Here is an 18,851-nt window from a genome sequence, read left to right on the forward strand (position 1 = left end):
CTAGATCAGAAAAGATGACACAGCTCCTGCGTGCGTCTCTCTCGGGGATGCTTGCCCTCAGCCTCCAGACACTGCTGTGAGGAAGCCCCAATGAGCCCACGCAGAGAGACCACATGGAGAGGCCTACGTGGAGAGGAACTGAGGCCCCAGCCACAGCCAGCATCAACTGCTCTACGTGAGTGAGTGGAACTTCAGATGACTCCAGCCTCTGGCCCTCGAGGACTCCAGCGGGGGCCTCGGACACCAGGGGGCAGAGATGAGCTGTCACTTTGTGCCTTGTCTGAATTTCTGACCCCAGAATTTGGAGCACAATAAAGATGATTTGACCCACAGGGATCTTTGACAGTGGCTAATGGATCACAGGATCTCTAGGACTGAAACAGGCAGCCAGCCTTCTACGGCTCTCCTCGATCTACACACCTGAAAACTGGAGGTTTGATGACATGAAGTCCAGGAGTCACTGAGACGTAAGGCGGGGCTCCTGCTCCAACCCCAGGCCCCGAGTTCAGTGAATAAGAGGCTTGTGATCCTTGAGGAAAGAGCCCGTGGGAGCCCCTCACGTGGTGCCCACTGGAAATCTTCTCCTGAGAAAAGCACACTCACCAGAGCAGCTGTGCAGACACTGAGAGGATTAGGGGACACTGCCCCTCTGCTCACCCTAACCCCGGGACCCTAGCACAACTGTGCTCAGGACGGGGCTCGTGGGCTCAGGGGAAAACAGAGTTTTGGCCAACTGGGGGCACAATGGGCCCAGTGAATCCATGAACTCTCCTGTGGTCGAGATCCTGAATGTATAGATGCAACCCACACGTGAGCCCCCATCCTGATTCCGACCTTGACCCCCTTACCCGTGGAGGGATGGCTTCATGGTGGGTGACTCTAAAACTACCTGCTCTTTCCCCAGACAGCAAACCAATACCACATCCCTGGGAGGTCACAGAGACTACAGGGGCAGGGATTCCTAGCACGTCCCCACTTAACTCCACGATTTGGCTCTTGAAGAGACGAAAAGTCTGGAGAACCACTGTACTGTTGAAGGAATCAGTGGCGACTGCACTTTCAGCTGCTATTTCAGATACAGTCTCTTCATCGGAGCAAATAAACTGACCTCCACAGCCTACTCAGTGGCGACTGATCTGGCGAATGCTATCTTCTCCATCCTGCGCACGGATGGCCACACCCGCCAGGGACGGTGTAGACTTTACCATCCTCCTGAGGACGATCTTTCCACCCCAACCACCTCCACTCTCTCAGGCTGTTCTTCGTGTGCAGGGACCCGACCCTCACTCCCTTAGAACATCACTGTCTGTACGCTGATGCTATCACGCCGCTCAGATCCGGAAAGCAGCGGCTACAAAGAGCCCCAGAGCGGCTGGCAAAGCACAGGGCTGCCAGAGAGCGGGAAGTTCCGAGGCTGCCACCGGCGCCACTGCCGGGGGCCTAGTGGTCCAGGGAATTTCTGGGTGTCCCCTTCAAAGTGAAAGACAGATTGCTGCACCTTTCACTCCTGTAACCACTCCAGGGTTATAGGCTGAAACGTGCCCCCAACTCTGACCTGGACCCCCGGCCGTTTGGTTAACGTTGTACATTTCCTACACTTGACACCAATGTGAATGTGCACACGCTCTCCTCCGTCTCGCTCTTTATTCTTTCATTTAACGATTCGTCTTGTGCTCGCATGTCCCCACACAGAGATCCAACTCGTTCTTTTTTGAATTCTACTGCATGGATGTGCCAAAAATTACAAATTGGTCCTCTACTGAAAACATTAGAGTTTCCAGTCTTTTGCAGTTACAAACCAAGGAGCAAGAATCATCCTTTTACAAGCGTCTGTGCACACGCATGTGAGAGCAGGAAAAGTAAAAAGATTCAAACTTAGTGTCCCAAAGAGACCGCACCAACTGCACCTCTGCCAGCAGTTTACAAGCGTGCCTGTCCCCATAGCCTTAAAAAATAAAAAACAAAATATAAACTGGTACTATTAAACTTTCTGACAGGTGAAGCATGGGACTTCTTGTTTTAATTTGCATTTTTAAATAAAGGTCATAATTTTTCATATATTTTAAAACTATTTGTATTTCTTTTCTGCAAACTGACCATCCATGATCTTTCCCATCTTGGTTATTTCTTACGGATGTTTAAGAGCCTTAACATAGTAAGGAAATTAAATCTTTGTCATATGCTCCAATTTTCCCCTCATTTTGTCTATCTTGACTCAATTTGTGGTACATTTGCTGGACAGCCATATGCAATTTTTATAACCTCAATCTGTGAGAATTTATACAATTAGACCCACATCAACGGCAGGTCTGTTATCTATAAAGACATATTATAATCAGTGAAATAAGACCACGGCTTCCATGTTGTCCTAGGCGTACAGGACGAGCTATCTGACACTGTTCAGAAAAACGTTTTAGAAAATATGGAGAAGCAAAGATAAACATTTAAGCCTCTGGTGCTTCCGTCAACGAGACAACCGCTGTTAGCTCACTTAGGACTTTACGTAAGCACTCCTAAGTGGAGCTGTCCTATAACTTTCATCTGCACGTGTATGTTAGCACAGATTTTCATCTCAAATCCTAAAATTACAAAAAAATTGGAAGTTTTCCTTATTTCTGGGTGCTCTGGCATAGTTCAAAATAGGATTCAAGTTATCTGTGTTCATAGAACTGAGCTGGAAACACTTACAGTGGTAGTTTCCTTGAACATCCATGAGATCACACGTGTTTTTCACGTGTCTGGTGGTTGTGATTCTTCACTGAGCTGCCTGGCGATGCTCCTGCCTTGTAGTCAGGGTTCTCCGGAGAAACACAACCGAGAGGGTCCGTGTAGACACAGAGAAAGAGATTTATCACAAGGAATTGGCTCGGGAAGTGATGGAAGCTGAGAGGCTCCACAATCTGCCGTCTGCAAGATGAAGATCCAGGGAGGCAGCCGCCGTAACTCAGGCCGGGTCCACAGGACCGAGAACCAGGAGCCCCGACGTCGCGTCCCAGCACCAGCAGAGCGTCAGCTCACCCTCTTCTGCCTTGTTGTTCCATTCAGGCCGTCAAGGGACTGGACGATGCCCACCCACACTGGTGAGGGTGAATCTCCTTCACGAAGTCTACCAATTCAAGTGCCGACCTCTTCCAGAAACACCCTCACAGACACACCCAGAAACCGTGGTTTACTGGCTACCTGAGCATTTCTTAGCCCAGTCAAGTGGCCCATAAAATTAACCATCACACCTAGTGTTCCACGAAAGAAATAGTCATTTATTGCTAAGAGCTCTTCAAATGTTGAGTTTTGTATCATTTCTCTACCATAGTGCAAATATGTTCCCAAATTTGTCATTTTTCTTTCAATTTTAATGTTTTTTTACAATATACATAAGTTTTCTTTATTATGTCACTAAATAAGTCAGTGTATTCCTTTATGATTTCTGGTGTCATTCTTAGAAGGGCTTTGTCCACCCCCCAAAATTTTGTAAATATTTACCTATATTTTATATAGTACTTTCATAGTTTTCTTTTGTTTTGTTTTCGCTGAGGAATGTTCGCCCTGAGCTAACGCCTGTTGCCAGTCTTCCTCTACTTTGCACGTGAGTCACTGCCACAGCGTGCTCACTGACGAGTGGTGTAGATCCACGCCTGGGAACCAAGCCCGGGCTGCCAAAGCAGAGTGCACTGAACTTAACCACTACACCACCGGGGCTGGCCCATAGTTTATTTTTGTACATTAAAATTTTTATTCCATCAAAATTGTGATTTTATTTTAATTAAATTTATATATTATTGTTATTAAATTTTTTCCAAATAATTTTTTGAGTATTTTCAAAATACATTTTATTTGGAAAATTAATATTTTTAAATATATATTTTCCAAATAATAGGGAAGTTTTGACATTATTTATTGAATAAAACAACTCTTTACAAGTTATGTGAAATGCCAAAATTTGCAAAGCAAATCTCCATCAACAATTTTTTCTGGTAACAGCTTTATTCAAATATAATTCACATACCATTTAATTTACCCACTTAAAGTGTACGATTCAATGGTTTTTAGTAGATTCACAGAGGTGTGCAACCACCGGCACAATCAGTTTTAGAATGTTTTCATTACCCCAAGAAGACACCCTACACTCTCCAACTACTATTCCCAATCCTCCATAGTATTCCCTATTCTAGACAGTTCATGTAAATGGAGTCATTTAATATGTGGTCTTCTGTGGCTGACTTCCAACACTGAGCGTGTTTTCACGTTAGCATGGACCAACACTTCATTCCTTCCCACAGTTGAATAATGTTCCTCATATGGATACAGCACGTTGTATTCATCCAATCTTATCCACCCATCAGTTGACAGAAATTTGAGTTGTGTACACTTTTTGGCTATTATGACTAATGCTGCTATGAAGAGTCATGTACAAGTTCCTGTGTGGCATGTGTCATCCTTTCTCTTGGGGACATACCTAGGAATGGAATTGTTGGGTCACACGGTAACTATGGGTAACTTTTTGAGGAACTGTCAACTGTTTTCCAAAGTGGCTGCATCTTTTACGTTCTTACCAGCAATGTGTGAGGGTTCCAATTTCTCCACACTCTCACCAACACTTGTTATTGTCTCTTTTTTTGTAGCCATTCTAGTGGGTTGGAAGTAGCATCTTATTGTGGATTTGATTTGCATTTCCCTAAGGACTAGTCATGTTGAACCTATTTTCATGCACTTCTTGGCCATTTGTATACCTTCTTTGGAAAAATATCCATTCATATCTTTTGCATATTTTCTACCTGGGTTATTTGCCTTTTTGTTGTTGTTGTTGATCAGTTGTAAAAGTTCTCTACATATTCTGGATATTTGACCCTTATCAGATAATATGATTTGTAAATATCTTCTCTCATTCTGTGGTTGTCTTTTCACTTGCTTGATGGTGTCCTTCCAAGCACAAGTTTTCAGTTGTGATTAAGTCTAATTATCTATTTTTCCTTTGGTTGCTTATGCTTTTCATGACATAATTAAGAAACTGTGCCTAATTCAAAGTCACAAAGATTGACACCTATGTTTTCTTCTAAAAGTTTTATAGTTTTAGCTCCTACATTTAGGTCTATGATCCATTTGAGTTACTCTTTGTATATGGCGTGAGGTAGGAGTCCAACTTCATCTTAGCGTGTGGATATACAGTTGCTCCAGCACCAGTGGTTGAAAAGACGGTTCTTTCCCTGTTGACTGCTTTTGATGTCCTTGTCAAAAATCAATTACCCACAAACGTGTGCATTTATTTCTGGACTCTCAAATCTATTCCATAGAATGGTATGTCTATCTGTATATCAGTACCACACAGTTTTGATTACTGTAGCTTTCTAGTAAGTTTTAAAATTGGAAAACATGAGTTTTCCATCTTTATTCTCCCTTTTCAAGATTGTTTTGGCTATCCTGGGTCCCTTTCATTTCCATATGAATTTTAGGATCAGCTTGTCAATTTCTGCAAAAAAAAAAATCCAGCTGAGTTTTTGATAGGGATTATAATGAATCTGTAGATCAATTTGGGAAGTGTTGCCATCTTTACAGTATTATCTTCCAATCCATAAACAAAGGATATCTTTCTATTTATTTAGCTTCTTCGATTTCTTTCAGTAGTGTTTGTAGTTTTCAGGGTACATGTCTCATACTCTTTTGTTAAATTTGTGAAATATAGTCACACGTATTTTATTATTTTGGTGCTATTGTGAATAGAATTGTGCTCTTAAATTCATTTTTTGGATTTTTCATTGCTAGTGTATAAGAATACAATTGATTTTTGTATATTGATCTTGTATCCTGCAACCTTGCTGAAACTGTTTATTAGGTCTAATAGCTGGGTTTGTGGGGGTCTGTTTTTTTTGGGGGGGGTGTTTGGTGGATTCTTTTGGAGTTTCCATTTACAAGATTAGGTGATTTGTGAATGGAGATTGTTTTATTTCTTTCCTTCCAATCTGGCTGTCTTTTATTTCTTTTTCTTGCCTAATTGCCCTGGCTAGAACCTCTAGTACAATGTCAAACAGGAGTGGCAAGAGCAGACATCCTTGTCATGTTCCTGATCTTAGGGAGAAAACTTCCAGTCTTTCACCATTAAGTATAATATTAGCTGTGAGTTTTTCATAGTTGCCCTTTATCAGGTTGAGGAAATTCCCTTCTATTCCTAGTTTATTCATTTTTTTTAATCATAAAAGGATTTTGTCAAATGTTTTTTCTGCATATACTGAAATAATCATGTGATTTTTGTCCTTTATTCTACTAATATGGTGTATTACATTGATTGATTTTAGCATGTTGAACCAACCTTGCATTCTTGGAATAAATTCCATCTGATGATGGTGCATTATCACAAACTATTCCAAAAAATAGGAGAAGAGGAAACACTTTCCAACTCATTCTATTACTACAATAACAAAATCAGACAAAAACATTGCAAGAAAAATACTGACCAATATACCTTATGAAATTATAGATGCAAAAATCCTCAACAAAAAGCTAGAAAACCAAATCTAGGAACATATAAAAAGGATTATATACCATGACCAAGGAATAAGAATGAGTACTAATGAGTATGGGATTTGTTTTGGGGGTGACGAAAATATTCTGGAATTAGACAGGAATGATGGTGGCAAAACTTTGCGAATATACTAAAAATTGTACATATCAAAAGGGAAAATATTACAATATGTCAATCATATCTCAATTTTCTGAAAAAGGAAGCTGCCTACCCTCTGTTTTCTCTTTTCTACTGCCTAAAAGGCAGACATGATCAAGTGAGGATAAACATGCTAAGGGATGGCAGAGCAACAAGAGAGTAGGACCTGGGCCCTCAGACGATCTTCCACAGCAGAATGGCACAGCTCCACCAACTGCCTACAAGCTCAGACATTTACAGAAGAAAAAAACTAGTACCTGCTGTGCTTAGGTCACCATTTTAGGCTCCTGTTGAAGTATTCCATCCAATATCCTAATTAATTCAATTAGGTTGTTTTTACCCTTCACTACTACAAACTATTCTGCAATGAAAATGCTCATATATATTTCATTGGACTTGTGTTAGAGTTTTTTTAGGGTAAACACCTTGAAATGAAATTGTTGGGTTGTCACTTACTCACAGCTTCACTTACACTTAGTATTTTTGATTATTTTTCTAAGTGGTTGAACCAACTTTCCAGCAATGAGTAAAACTTATCATTTGCTTGAATCCTCACCAATACTTGGTCATATGAAACATATTAAGTTTTGCCAATCTGATGGCTGTGAAATGGTACTTCATTATTGTTGTCATTTTAATATCCCTGAGATTATTGGAAATGAGCATCTTTTCACGTTTACAGACCACTTGAGGTTCTTTCATGAATAGTTTGTATATATCTTTTGCTCATTTTCCCATTACGTCGTATGTCATTTCCTTAATGATTTGTAGACATTTTCATAAATTCTGGATAATCCTTGGTTGATTACTTGTTTTGCCATTATCTTCTACTAGTCTGTGGTTTACACTTTCACTTTATTTACAGTAATTTTAGTCATATAGAAATTGTTATTTTAACATGTTCAAATGTATCAATCTTTTCCTCTTATGATTTGTTCTTTAAACTTTGTGTAAGAAAATATTTCTTAAGCTTATGCCATAAAGATATTTTCCTATACCATCTCCTAAAAGTTTTATAGTTTTTTTTTCCACATTTAAGTTTTATTACATTTGGAATTTGTTGTTATGAGTGTAAAGTATGTATCAAATTTTATTTCTTTTTTATGTAGAGCTAATTGTTCAAGGACCATTTATTCATAAGTTCATTCCTTCCCTGATGAATTTCCCACATCTCTGTCTTTCAGTAAAATTTAACTTCTAGTTTAATTTCACTGAGGATATAATCTTAATTATTTCACTCCTTTGAAGTTTGTTGAGGCTAGCTTTACGACCCAGAATATCAGTTTTTGTAAATGTTACATGGGCCCTTGAAATAATGTGCACCCTGCTGCTACCGGATACACTATTTTATATGTGTCAATTGGGTCAGTTGTTAAAGATATTATTCAAATCTGCTAGATATGTATTAATATTACTTTTGCCTGATTGTTCATTAGTCACAAACAGAGGTGTGTTAAAATCTCTCATTATCATGCTAGACTTGTATATTTCTGCTTTGAGTTGCTTTAATTTTTTTGTTTTTCTGTATTTTGAGGTTATATTTTTATGTACATTCCAACATAGAATTGTTATCTTCTGTTGAATTAACTCTTTTATAATTATGACATGTCCCTGTTTATCTAGCAACACATTTTTGCCTCAAAGTTTACTGTTTCACATAATACAGATACTCCAGCTTTTCTTTCTTTTTTTTGGTTGATGCTTGTATGGTGTACATTTTCCCATCTTTTAACATTTGACCTTTCTGTGTCCCTATATTTTATGTGTGACTCTTGAAAACAGCATATATTTGGGTTTGTTTGCTTTTTTCCAGTCTATGATCTCTGTCTTTTAAATGGAAGAATTAGTCCATTTACATTTAATATAATTAATTATAAATTTGGGTTTAAATCTACTATCTTATTATTTTTTATTTGTCCCACCTGTCTGCATCCCTTTTTCTCTATTTTTTTGCCTTCTTTTGGATTGTTTCCTTTATATTATTTAATTTCCCCATCTATTAGCTTGGTAGTTATAGTACACTTTTTTACTGTATAAATTCTTGAACTCCAACACAGAACTGTTAAATCAGAAACTGAGATGGAGCTTCTGACTCAGTGGATCTAGGATGGGACTTGAGGATGTGCATTTCTGACAAGTTCACAGATGCTGCTGATGCTGCTGGTCCACTGGCCACACTTTGAGAACCACTGGCTTGGAGGAAGAAATGGACTAGATATAAGAAGGTCAGTGAAGAGACACTGTAATCATCAAAGCAAAGACAATGGCCTTGACTAGGACAGTGGCAGCAAAAATTTTAAAAAGTATTAATACCAGAGAATGATGGTACCATTTATAGAAACAAAAGATTCCAGAATAGAAGCAGATTTTGGAGTGATAAGGATAAATTTGGTTGCCATTTTTATCCTTGAAATAGAGAAAACAGAAGGTAATTAAAATCAGAATTGAGGATTTAGCTTTTACTAAGTAGTATTATTGCCTAGTTTTCCATTCTTTAGAACTATTTTAAAATAAAGTTGTCCTGATAAAGACAATTATATAAATATATTTATTACAAAAGAAAAATTGGATTAAACTTCTAGGATTTAGAACTTAGTTTTCTAGGATTTAATTTTCTCTAATGAGCTACAACATCAATATATACTCAAAATAGTTAGATTATAACCAGTAAACCAGACATTGGACAAGGTTTCAAAGTCCATTTGCTCTACTGCATCAATTAGACAAATGGTACAGAAGAATTAGATGAAGAGATATTCCTTCACGTGTGTTCAGTATACCGAGAACTTCTAGTGACCCAATCTGTTGGATTCTGCTACTCAACAAAGCAAACACAGTCATGTGTTGCTTAAAAAGGGGATATGTTCTGAGAAATGCATCGTTAGGTGATTTCAACGTTGTGCAAACATCATAGAGCATACTTACACAAGCCTAGATGGTACAGCCTACTACACATCTAGGCTATGTGGTGCTAATCTTGTGGGACCACCGTCATATACACAGTCCGTCATTAACTGAAACGTCATTATGCAGTGCATGACTGTACATGAAATAAATTTATTTGAATTAGTTTATTTACAAAAATGGTCACAAAATTAAATAACTTAATAAACACATGGTTTTCAGTTTATAACACTGGTTATTTTAAAAGAAGAGAATATCACTACAACTCAAAAGTACACATTTTAGGGGCCGGCCCCATGGCTTGGCGGTTGAGTGCGCGCGCTCTGCTACTGGCGGCCCGGGTTCACATCCGGACGCACACCAACACACTGCTTGTCCAGCTGTGCTGGGGCAGCATCCCACATGCAGCAACTGGAGGGATGTGCAGCTGTGGCATATGACTATCTACTGGGGCTTTGCGGAGAAAAAGGGAAAAAAAAAGGAGGAGGATTGGCAATAGATGTTAGCTCAGGGCTGGTCTTCCTCACAAAAAAAAAAAGTACACATTTTACACACGATTTAGTGTCCTAGAGAACACTTAAGGCACAGCAGGAGAAATAGTTAGAAACATATGTAACATTAAAAACCATTCTGTTCAGTATTTTACTGTAAGTAATTATGGTAATTGTAATATAAATGTACTGTTTATCTAGGAACTCAACTGAATATGAAAATCTGCTAAAAACTGGAAAAAAAAATTAAACCCAAAGTAAATAAAACTCGACATCTTCATTCATAAATGAGTGCCAAAAACGTTTTAAATAAACAAAATATAACAACAGCTTATAAAAAACTTTATAACTCTGAGGCAAGTTTGTGATACAATAAATGCATTTTTTCCCAAACTGTAACTAAAATATATTGTAACATCACAAATCTCCTTTGTAAAAGTACAAAGTTTCTGATTAGTGTTTTAGATACATAATTTGGGGGATCTTACAAATAATTGAGATCTTCATTAACGACATCCACAAACGGAGGTCAGAGATGGATCATGAGGAGTAATCTCAGACAGGAAGATCCTCACAGCCTGCAGACTAGACCGTTTCCAAACGGCTGCCACAAAGGTAGATTATTAATATGCTCTGACCAAGTCTTTAAATATCTAGTCATATTAGTCACCAACTCAAAAACTTTCCTTGGCTTCTGTATTAGTTTCCTACGGCTCCTGTAACACAAACTTCTTGGCTTAAACAACACAAATTTATTATCTCACAATTCTGGAGGTCAGAACTCTGAAACAAGTCTCACTGAGCTAAAATCAAGACACCAGCTGGGCTGCATTCTTTTCTGGAGGCTCTCAGGGAGAATCCATTTTCTTGCCTTTTCCCAATTCCTTAGAAAACGGGGCTGCCTGCATTCCTTAGCTCGTGGCCCCTTCTGTAGTCAAGGCTAGCAACGGCCGGTTGAGTCTTTCTCAAACTGCATCCCTCTGACCTCCTCTCCCGCTGTCATAGACCCTGTGATTACACTGGGCCCACTGGGATAATCCCCCTATTTTAATGCCAACTGAATAGCAACCTTAACTCCATCTGCAACCTTAATCCCCCTTTGTAACATTAGATATTCACGGGTTCTGGGGATTAGGAGGTGGACATCTAAGGGGGGGGGGCATTATTCCACCTACCGGGCTTCCCAGTGTCCACCAAGCCCCTCCTGGCTGTCCAGGACTTCCACATTATCAACCCCAAGTTACTCTCCTGTCTCACCCCCAAGACTCTGCTCTTTGTGCCTGTGTTCCGGCCACCAGTCTCTCTGCTGCTCCCCCAACAGACCCCATATTCACAGAGCTCCACAGGTCTGCTCTGGCATTTTCTCCTCCTTGATGTGCTCTGCACTCCTCCCCACTCTTCCTCCCCAGATGAACATTCTGTTAAGTCTCAGAACTTCGTGGCCAAAGTTCCATTCTCCATGAAGCTCTTCCCCGACGTCCATATCACGTGTTTTTTTTTTTTTTTTTTTTTTTTTTTAAAGATTTTTATTTATTTTTTGCCCCCAAAGCCCCAGTACATAGTTGTCTGTCACAGCTGCACATCCTTCTAGTTGCTGTATGTGGGACTCGGCCTCAGGCTGGACAGAGAAGTGGTGCCTTGATGCACACCCGGGATCCGAACCCGGGCCGCCAGCATCGCAGCGCGCGCACTTAACCACCAAGCCACAGGGCCGGCCCCATATCACGTGTTTTTACCTCCCTGCAGAACTCGACATCTGCTTATTCAACAGTTACTTGTGTTCTTGTCTCCTCTGCTAGATAGGGACCTGCTCGACAGCAGAAACTCAGGGGGCCATCCTCACTTTAGACGGGTTCACATCTGAAACTGAGCCGTGCTTTTCATCCACACTCCTCCAAAACCACCCTCCTCTGGTTTTCCCATCTACTAAAATCACCTCCCCCCACCCACAACCCTGGAGTCACCCTCGACTCCTCCCTCTTTCCTCCTGACATCCAACTGTCCGTGACCTTTACCAAAGCCACAACTGACCTACGTCGCCACCATCTTCCACCCGTCCTACTGGACTCCCCATTTCCAATCGTGCCTCCGCAGCTCTCACCTCGCACAAGCGAGCACACATGCACACGCGTGCACACACACAAACACACCAATTCTGTTCTCCACTCAGCCACCACAGGGATCATTTACATTTTTAAAAGTCTAAATCTGATTATGCCTCAGTCCTGCTTAATGTCGGACAGCTTCCCATCACGCTCAGAATGGAATCCAAGTCCCTACCATGTGCCGTCAGGCCCTAACCTCACTTCCCACTGGTTCCCGCCTGCTCACCATGGTCCCGCCTCCTCGTCATCCTCACTGCTCCTCACACAGCCTGGTAGTCAGTCCCCTCAGGGCCTCTGCACTTGCTGACCTCCCAGCCCGTGGGACGCTCTTTCTCCAGAGAGGCACGAGATTCATCCCTTTATGTCCTTTAGGCCTCTGCTCATTCCCTCACATTCTTTGGGTCTCTGTGCAAATGTTGCTTCATCAGAGCCACCTTCCCTGACCATCATATGCAAAAGAGCTGCCCTTCATTTCTTCCATCACTGTCTGCACCTTACACCGCTTGAATTTTCTACACACCTATCATGACATGACATGACATTATGAGTCTATTTCGTCTGTCACCCGCCACCAAAATGTAAACCTCACGAGGGCAGAGACTGTATTTTGATCTCTATTCTTGTCTCAGAACCTAGAAGCTTGCAGAGACAGAGGAGGCATTTAATAAACATTTGTTAAATGAATGAACTCATCTTTGTACGTCCTCCTGTTTCCCGCCCAGCTCTTTGATTATAATAGATGCTGAAGAAGTATTTACAGAATTGAATTTTATGTACTTTCCAAAAATTATTTAATATAATCACCAGAGGAAAAACCTCAATAAGCCACTTTTTCATGGAGAAATGAAGAGTGTAGAGAAGCAGTCACAAGTCAGCCGAGCCTCTTATTACTTAGTTTTGATAACAATGGACCTCCCTAGAGCACAAAGGACATCACATTGAACACTCATCTCAAGGACAGAGTTAAGAAACTGAGCCCAGCAGACCACACTGTCTGCACCGGGAGTGTGCGGGGCAGGGGCGCCACTACCTCGTGAAGGACACAGACACGGTGACCTGAGCCACAGGCATGCCCAGCTTCAGGGACACAGTGAAAGCCTCTTCTGCTTCTACCTAAGTCTTCTTTTCCTCAATGCACTTCTCTCACTTCGCAGGACTGGTTTCTTAGAAACAGACCTTTGTCCTTTGTTTCCAAGTTTTTCATGTCAGAGAAAGAAAAGAACTCAAAACCAAAACAAAGCACATGCCTCCAGTCACCCGCCCTCTCTCGTTCCACATACAAGAGGCCGGTTTAAAAATTCATCTTTTCTTTGACACCCAACATAAAAGCAAATGTCTGGAAGGGCACACGTTCATTTCATTTACACTAAACCAACCTAAATCATCATTTCCACACTAACTTAAATGATTCTCTTCCCCTCAGAATTTCCTTGAGTCCTTCCTTTTATACCAGCTCCCTACATTCAGTAGCATTGGTAACATCTTCTAACCTAAAAACACAAATATTAACTACAATGAATCCTCTTGGTTTTTATTTTACTTTTCTTGCACAATAGATGAGCACATTTTCTAAGCTGGTGATTTTGACTCTGTCTACACATTAGAACACTTGCAGAACTTTTAAAAAACACCAATGCCAGGATCCACCCAAGACCAAGTCCGAATCTCTGAGGGCTGGACCCAGGCATCAGAATTTCTTTTAAAAATTCCCCCGTGATTCTAACGTGCAGCCATAGTTAGGAACTAAAGCGCTTAGCACACAACTGACAGCCACAGAGAAACAATGCAGTGATGGGAACAGTAGCAGAGGAAGCTAACCCCAAATATAGCTTTTTCTTTGGTTAACTCACAGAGCAGACCACTGTCCTGACGATCAGCTGACTTGGACATTCTATTACACGACCAGATACAGTGAACACTTAAGACAATGAAGATACGATTCAAAACGCAAATAAGTTGAATAGGACTCAAAGATATTTTACAGAAATTCCTAGTCAAAGGTCAAATTTATCCACACTCTCTTCTTTAGTCATCTGGGGTTCCTCCCCTTCCCTGCCTTTTACTGTCATGAACACAGCAAGCTCAGGGAGGGTGAAAGTCTTTGTTCCCTTCTCTTCTAAGAAGTGGTTTCCTAAATGGTTCCTATGGTAGTGGGTCACGGAGAAGAGAAGGTTGAATGTGATTAGCATCCATGACACTGCGGGGAATCGAGACATTCTACACAGGGAACCGTGGGGAACGGAGGCCTCAACAAAGAGGTAAGTGATGCAAAGGAAAGAACTCGGGGCCAAGATGCAACAGCAATGGGCAGTGGGTCTTGTGTAATTGCAAGGGCAATTACAGCAGACTGTGGACAGTCTGCTGATGTGCTGGACTCTGGCACAATGTTTTGGATACCTTCAATTTTTCCATCACTGATTGCTTACAAGAATTTCCAAGTTGAGCATTTAATTGCCCAAAAGTAGAAAGGTGACTGCAAAAGAACAAACTGATGTTCTACAAATGCTACGATGTAATCATAATTTAGATAAAGAGAGACACACTGGTTTGCCTGAGGAACGCTGTTCCTCATTTTCTGTAACAGAAATACATCTTTCTCCAGTTCTGCCATTTCTTGAATACTTTACTTTATAAAATGTTATTTTGTTCAGATACTTTTTCAAAACAATTGTTGCCAGGATCCGAAGTGGCACTGGAAGAAAACAGATTACTTGCAACAAAAACAGAGAGAGAAAATCGTAGTATTACATAAAGCATTATGGCTGCTTCCAAGTCTTTTAAAAATCTATGTCCCAAGAATTCCAATTTACTTTTTCTGCCAGATCCTTCAAAATTGCCTGGAAATTGTGAGGCAGCTTTTTTGTAGTACATTCTCGCTTATCAATGTCTTGATTAGACATTAGCCATTTACTCGTATGTGTGTATGTAATTTGTTAGTGCCTGAACCACTATCTTAACTAATTAGCAATGTTTCACCAATTACACCACCACCTCCTGAGCGATGAACCACCATATAATTTCTAAATCACTATTACTGCTTGGCACCTTTCTCGTATATTAATGGTTTAATCCTGAAAAAAAGTGATGTTTCTAAAACCTTGAGATTTGTTTTGAAATTCCTGAGCATTAAGCAGATTAACTTACAACATTTCTCTTTCAGACATTATTGCCTCTTCAAGACTTTGAACATTATACTCTATCTAAATTCTGTATTTCCATGTTTACTGCTTATATATTATCTTCATTTTTAAGGTAAATGAATATCAATTTGTCAGCAGGAGCATCTTTTTTAAGAGGAGTCATATTTTTAAAAAAGAATTCCTTTTCTTTAATTTCCCAAATTTAAGAATTTACTGTTTAGAAGACAAGAACAAGAGTTTTACTGCAGAGAAAAAGTAAGTCTGTTTTAAATACTTTAAAAATATTAATACAGAATTTTCCTTGGGGGTTGATATGATTAATTTTGTCACATTTAACGGGAAGTTTTCCCGTGTTACCAGATTCATTCCCTTTCGGACTGTTTCCTGCTTGATTTCCCAGCCCAGGCCCCACAAAGAAGGAGCATGTCAGAAACTCGAAAGAAGATACACACCTCTACTGTGATAGTTAAGCCACAAAGACAGCAAAACAGACCAAGAGAAGAAAAAAACAGACAATCCCTCTTGCAGAACCAGGTGACCACGAAGCTCAATTAGTCCACAGGCTGAGGACACGGCTTTTTATAAGTTTTTCCTCCACTGGGAACAGCGTTCTGAGTCGCCCTCTCTCTGCCCTCCATCCCTCGAGTCCTAACCAGGTTTTTCCTTTTTTGCTGTGAGAATGAAAAAAGTTGCCGGGGAGGCAATACTCGGTCCATTTCACGGAGGGTTTTCTATTTTCAGTCATTTTCACGGTTCTCCCGGTGGCTCCGGGCCGTCCCTGGACACGCGGTCACTGGGCTGCCTCTGGACCCTGTTGAGCATCCCTTTCGCGAAAGCCCGGAGCCCTCTGACCCCCCAGAATGGACCTTCTCAGAATCTCGCGTTGGATTCCACAAATCCGCTTCTCGCCGTAGGTCGTCTGTCTGGGTAAAAGGCAGGAGCCCCACACCTTCCCCGGGCCGGAGACCCCGCGGCTGCGGGGCGCGTTCCGGGCGCAGGGGGGAGAGGCTCGGACCCGGGCCGGCGGGGGTCGCCTGGGCTCCGCGCGCTTCTCGCGCGCGCGTCCCGCGGGCGCCGGACCCTCCGACCCCGAGGGCGGCAGGACAGGCGCGCAGAGGGAGCCCCGGCGCTCGGGTCCGCGCGCAAAGCCCCTGCCGGCCGGGCCCGCGTCCCTCCCCCAGCTCCGGGCGCAGCCTGGTCGGGAGCCCGCCCGGGGTCCCCACCCCAAGCCGCACCGGGTCCCCCGCGCCCGGCCGCAGCCCTACCTTGGGGTTGGCGAGCAGCTGGCGCTCGTCGGGGTGCAGCAGCGCCCGCGAGCTGGCCTCGGGGCCGCGCACGAACACCTGCACGCACGGGTAGTGCGCGGTGCCGCTGCAGGCGGAGCCGCAGGTGAAGGTGCACTCGAACTCCTCGCGCAGCTGCTGCACCGACAGCACCGTGCAGTTGGCCGCCGTGGCGCGCAGACCCTGCAGCGCCGGCCCGAGCCAGCAGAAGCCGAAGATGAAGAGGGACACGACGCCCGAGACGATGAGGAACAGGCCGAGCCGCAGGCTCTTGTCCTCGGCCTCCGTGTACTCGTAGGCCACGCGCAGCTTCGCCATCGCCCCGCCCGCGCCGCCGCCACCGCCGCCGAGGGGACCGCGCAGGACCGCGGCCGACGGCGACGCCCGAGCCCCGCACCCGCGCCCGCCCCGCGCGCCCCTCCCGCGCCCCCTGCCGGCCCCCGCTGTCCCCGCCCGCGTCCCCACCTCCCGCCCGCTGTCCCCGCCCCGTGTCCCCACCTCCCGCCCGGTGTCCCCACTTGGTGTCCCTGCCCGGTGTCCCCACCTCCCGCCCGCTGTCCCCGCCTCGTGTCCCCACCTCCCGCCCAGTGTCCCCGCGTCCCCGTCGCCCACTGTCCTCGCCTGCTGTCCCTGCCTGGTGTCCCTGCCCAGTGTCCCCACCTCCCGCCCGCTGTCCCCGCCCGGTGTCCTCGAGTCCCGCCCGGTGTCCCCACCTCCCGTCCGCTGTCCCCGTGTCCCGCCCGGTGACTTCGCCCGCTGTCCCCGCCGCCCACATGCCGCTCCTCGTGGGCTCGCGGGCAGGCGCCCCGGCGGGAGTGCGGGGACAGCGGAATCCCGGTCCAGTCCCCCAGGACGGACGTCCCAGTTGAAAGCTTAGGATCGACACAGCCCAGCCCGAATCCGAGTTAAACCAAACGGAGGCGGAGGGTGCGCGGCAGGCGGAGCGGCAGGACCTCACCTCCACTCAGGGCCGGGCCGGCCGCGGGGTCCCCCCAGAACCCCGGCATCGGGCTCCACCCCACCGCCCCCGCCGCCCGGCCCCAGGGTCTCCCCCGGCAGCCGCCCGGCCTGGAGACGCAGGACCCGAGTGAACCGAGCTGAGCGGGCGGAGCGCCTCGTGCAGGCAGAGCGCGTGGGGACAGGACCCTCGACTCGCAAGACCAGGGACACTTGCTGCCGGGCCCAGTGCGACCTCTCGGCTATTTGGGTCTCCGGCAGCCGGTGGACCCCACCTCGGTTGGCCCCAAGGCTGGGGGACTGAGTAGGGACCGGAGACCCTATCAGGACCCGCCCCTCACTCCCGGACGCCCGAGAACAGTCCTTTCCGTTCTGGTCCCTCCTCGGAGCCTTGCGCCCTCGGCGCGCCGGGGCCTGCTCGCCAGGCTGTCCCTTCCCGGAGCGGCATCCGAGGTGACGACGCGCACAGAAGGAGCGGCATCCGAGGTGACCACGCGCACGCCGGTAGGGCAGGTGTCCGCAGCCGCGTCCTGCGCGGAGTCGTCCCTGCCTCCGCCCCCACCGCGCGCGCAGACCTGCAGCCCCTGTTCTTCCCGTGGCTTTTTTTTTTTTTTTAAAGATTTTATTTATTTATTTTTTCCCCCCAAAGCCCCAGTAGATAGTTGTGTGTCACAGCTGCACATCCTTCTAGTTGCTGTATGTGGGACGTGGCCTCAGCATGGCCGGAGAAGCGGTGCGTCGGTGCGAGCCCGGGATCCGAACCCGGGCCGCCAGCAGTGGAGCACGCGCACTTAACCACCAAGCCACGGGGCCGGCCCCCGTGGCTTTTTTTAAAACTAAGATTACCTTTTTCCAAATCAAACTTATATCATAACATCAAACTTGAGAACTATTTCGACCTGCTTTTTAAAGAATCAGAATGTTCACTTCTTTGCAAAATAATAAACATATCTTTTTCTTGGTTTGCAAGTCCCAAATGATTATTCTCTTAATTAAATTCGATTGTGTTCCCGACGCATATGGAGACACCGAGCCATAGAATGCTTGACTTCTCTTTCTTGGGCCTCAAGTTGACTTAACTGGTATGAAGTACCTTCCAGCTGCAATCTGGTGTGTTACTTTGAAGTACTGTGTTCCTTTTTGTGACAGGTAACAGTATTTCCAAGCAAGGGGCAAATTAAGTTTAATTACAGGAAGACTTTAAGTGTTTTTCTGAATAAATTAAGATGCAGTGTTTGGAAAACTTCCAAATCAGGAAGACACTTTGTACTTTAATACCTTTCAAGTTTTGAGAGAGTAGATTTCCTTCTTTTTTTACC

General features: G+C 44.2%; 1 protein-coding gene across 1 annotated transcript in view; it reads right to left on the reverse strand.

Annotated features, from left to right (window-relative positions):
• The window catches only part of KCNMB4 (potassium calcium-activated channel subfamily M regulatory beta subunit 4), a 51,586-nt gene extending 34,693 nt beyond the window's left edge, over window positions 1-16,893 (reverse strand). The window contains exon 1 of the mRNA XM_004429410.3: window positions 16,558-16,893. Coding sequence (XP_004429467.1) covers window positions 16,558-16,893 — 336 coding nt within the window. The remainder of the gene's footprint in view (window positions 1-16,557) is intronic.
• Between the last annotated feature and the right edge of the window lie 1,958 nt (window positions 16,894-18,851).

This window comes from Ceratotherium simum, chromosome 17, assembly GCF_057802395.1.
Source record: "Ceratotherium simum simum isolate JZ-2026a chromosome 17, ASM5780239v1, whole genome shotgun sequence".
NCBI lineage: Eukaryota > Metazoa > Chordata > Mammalia > Perissodactyla > Rhinocerotidae > Ceratotherium > Ceratotherium simum.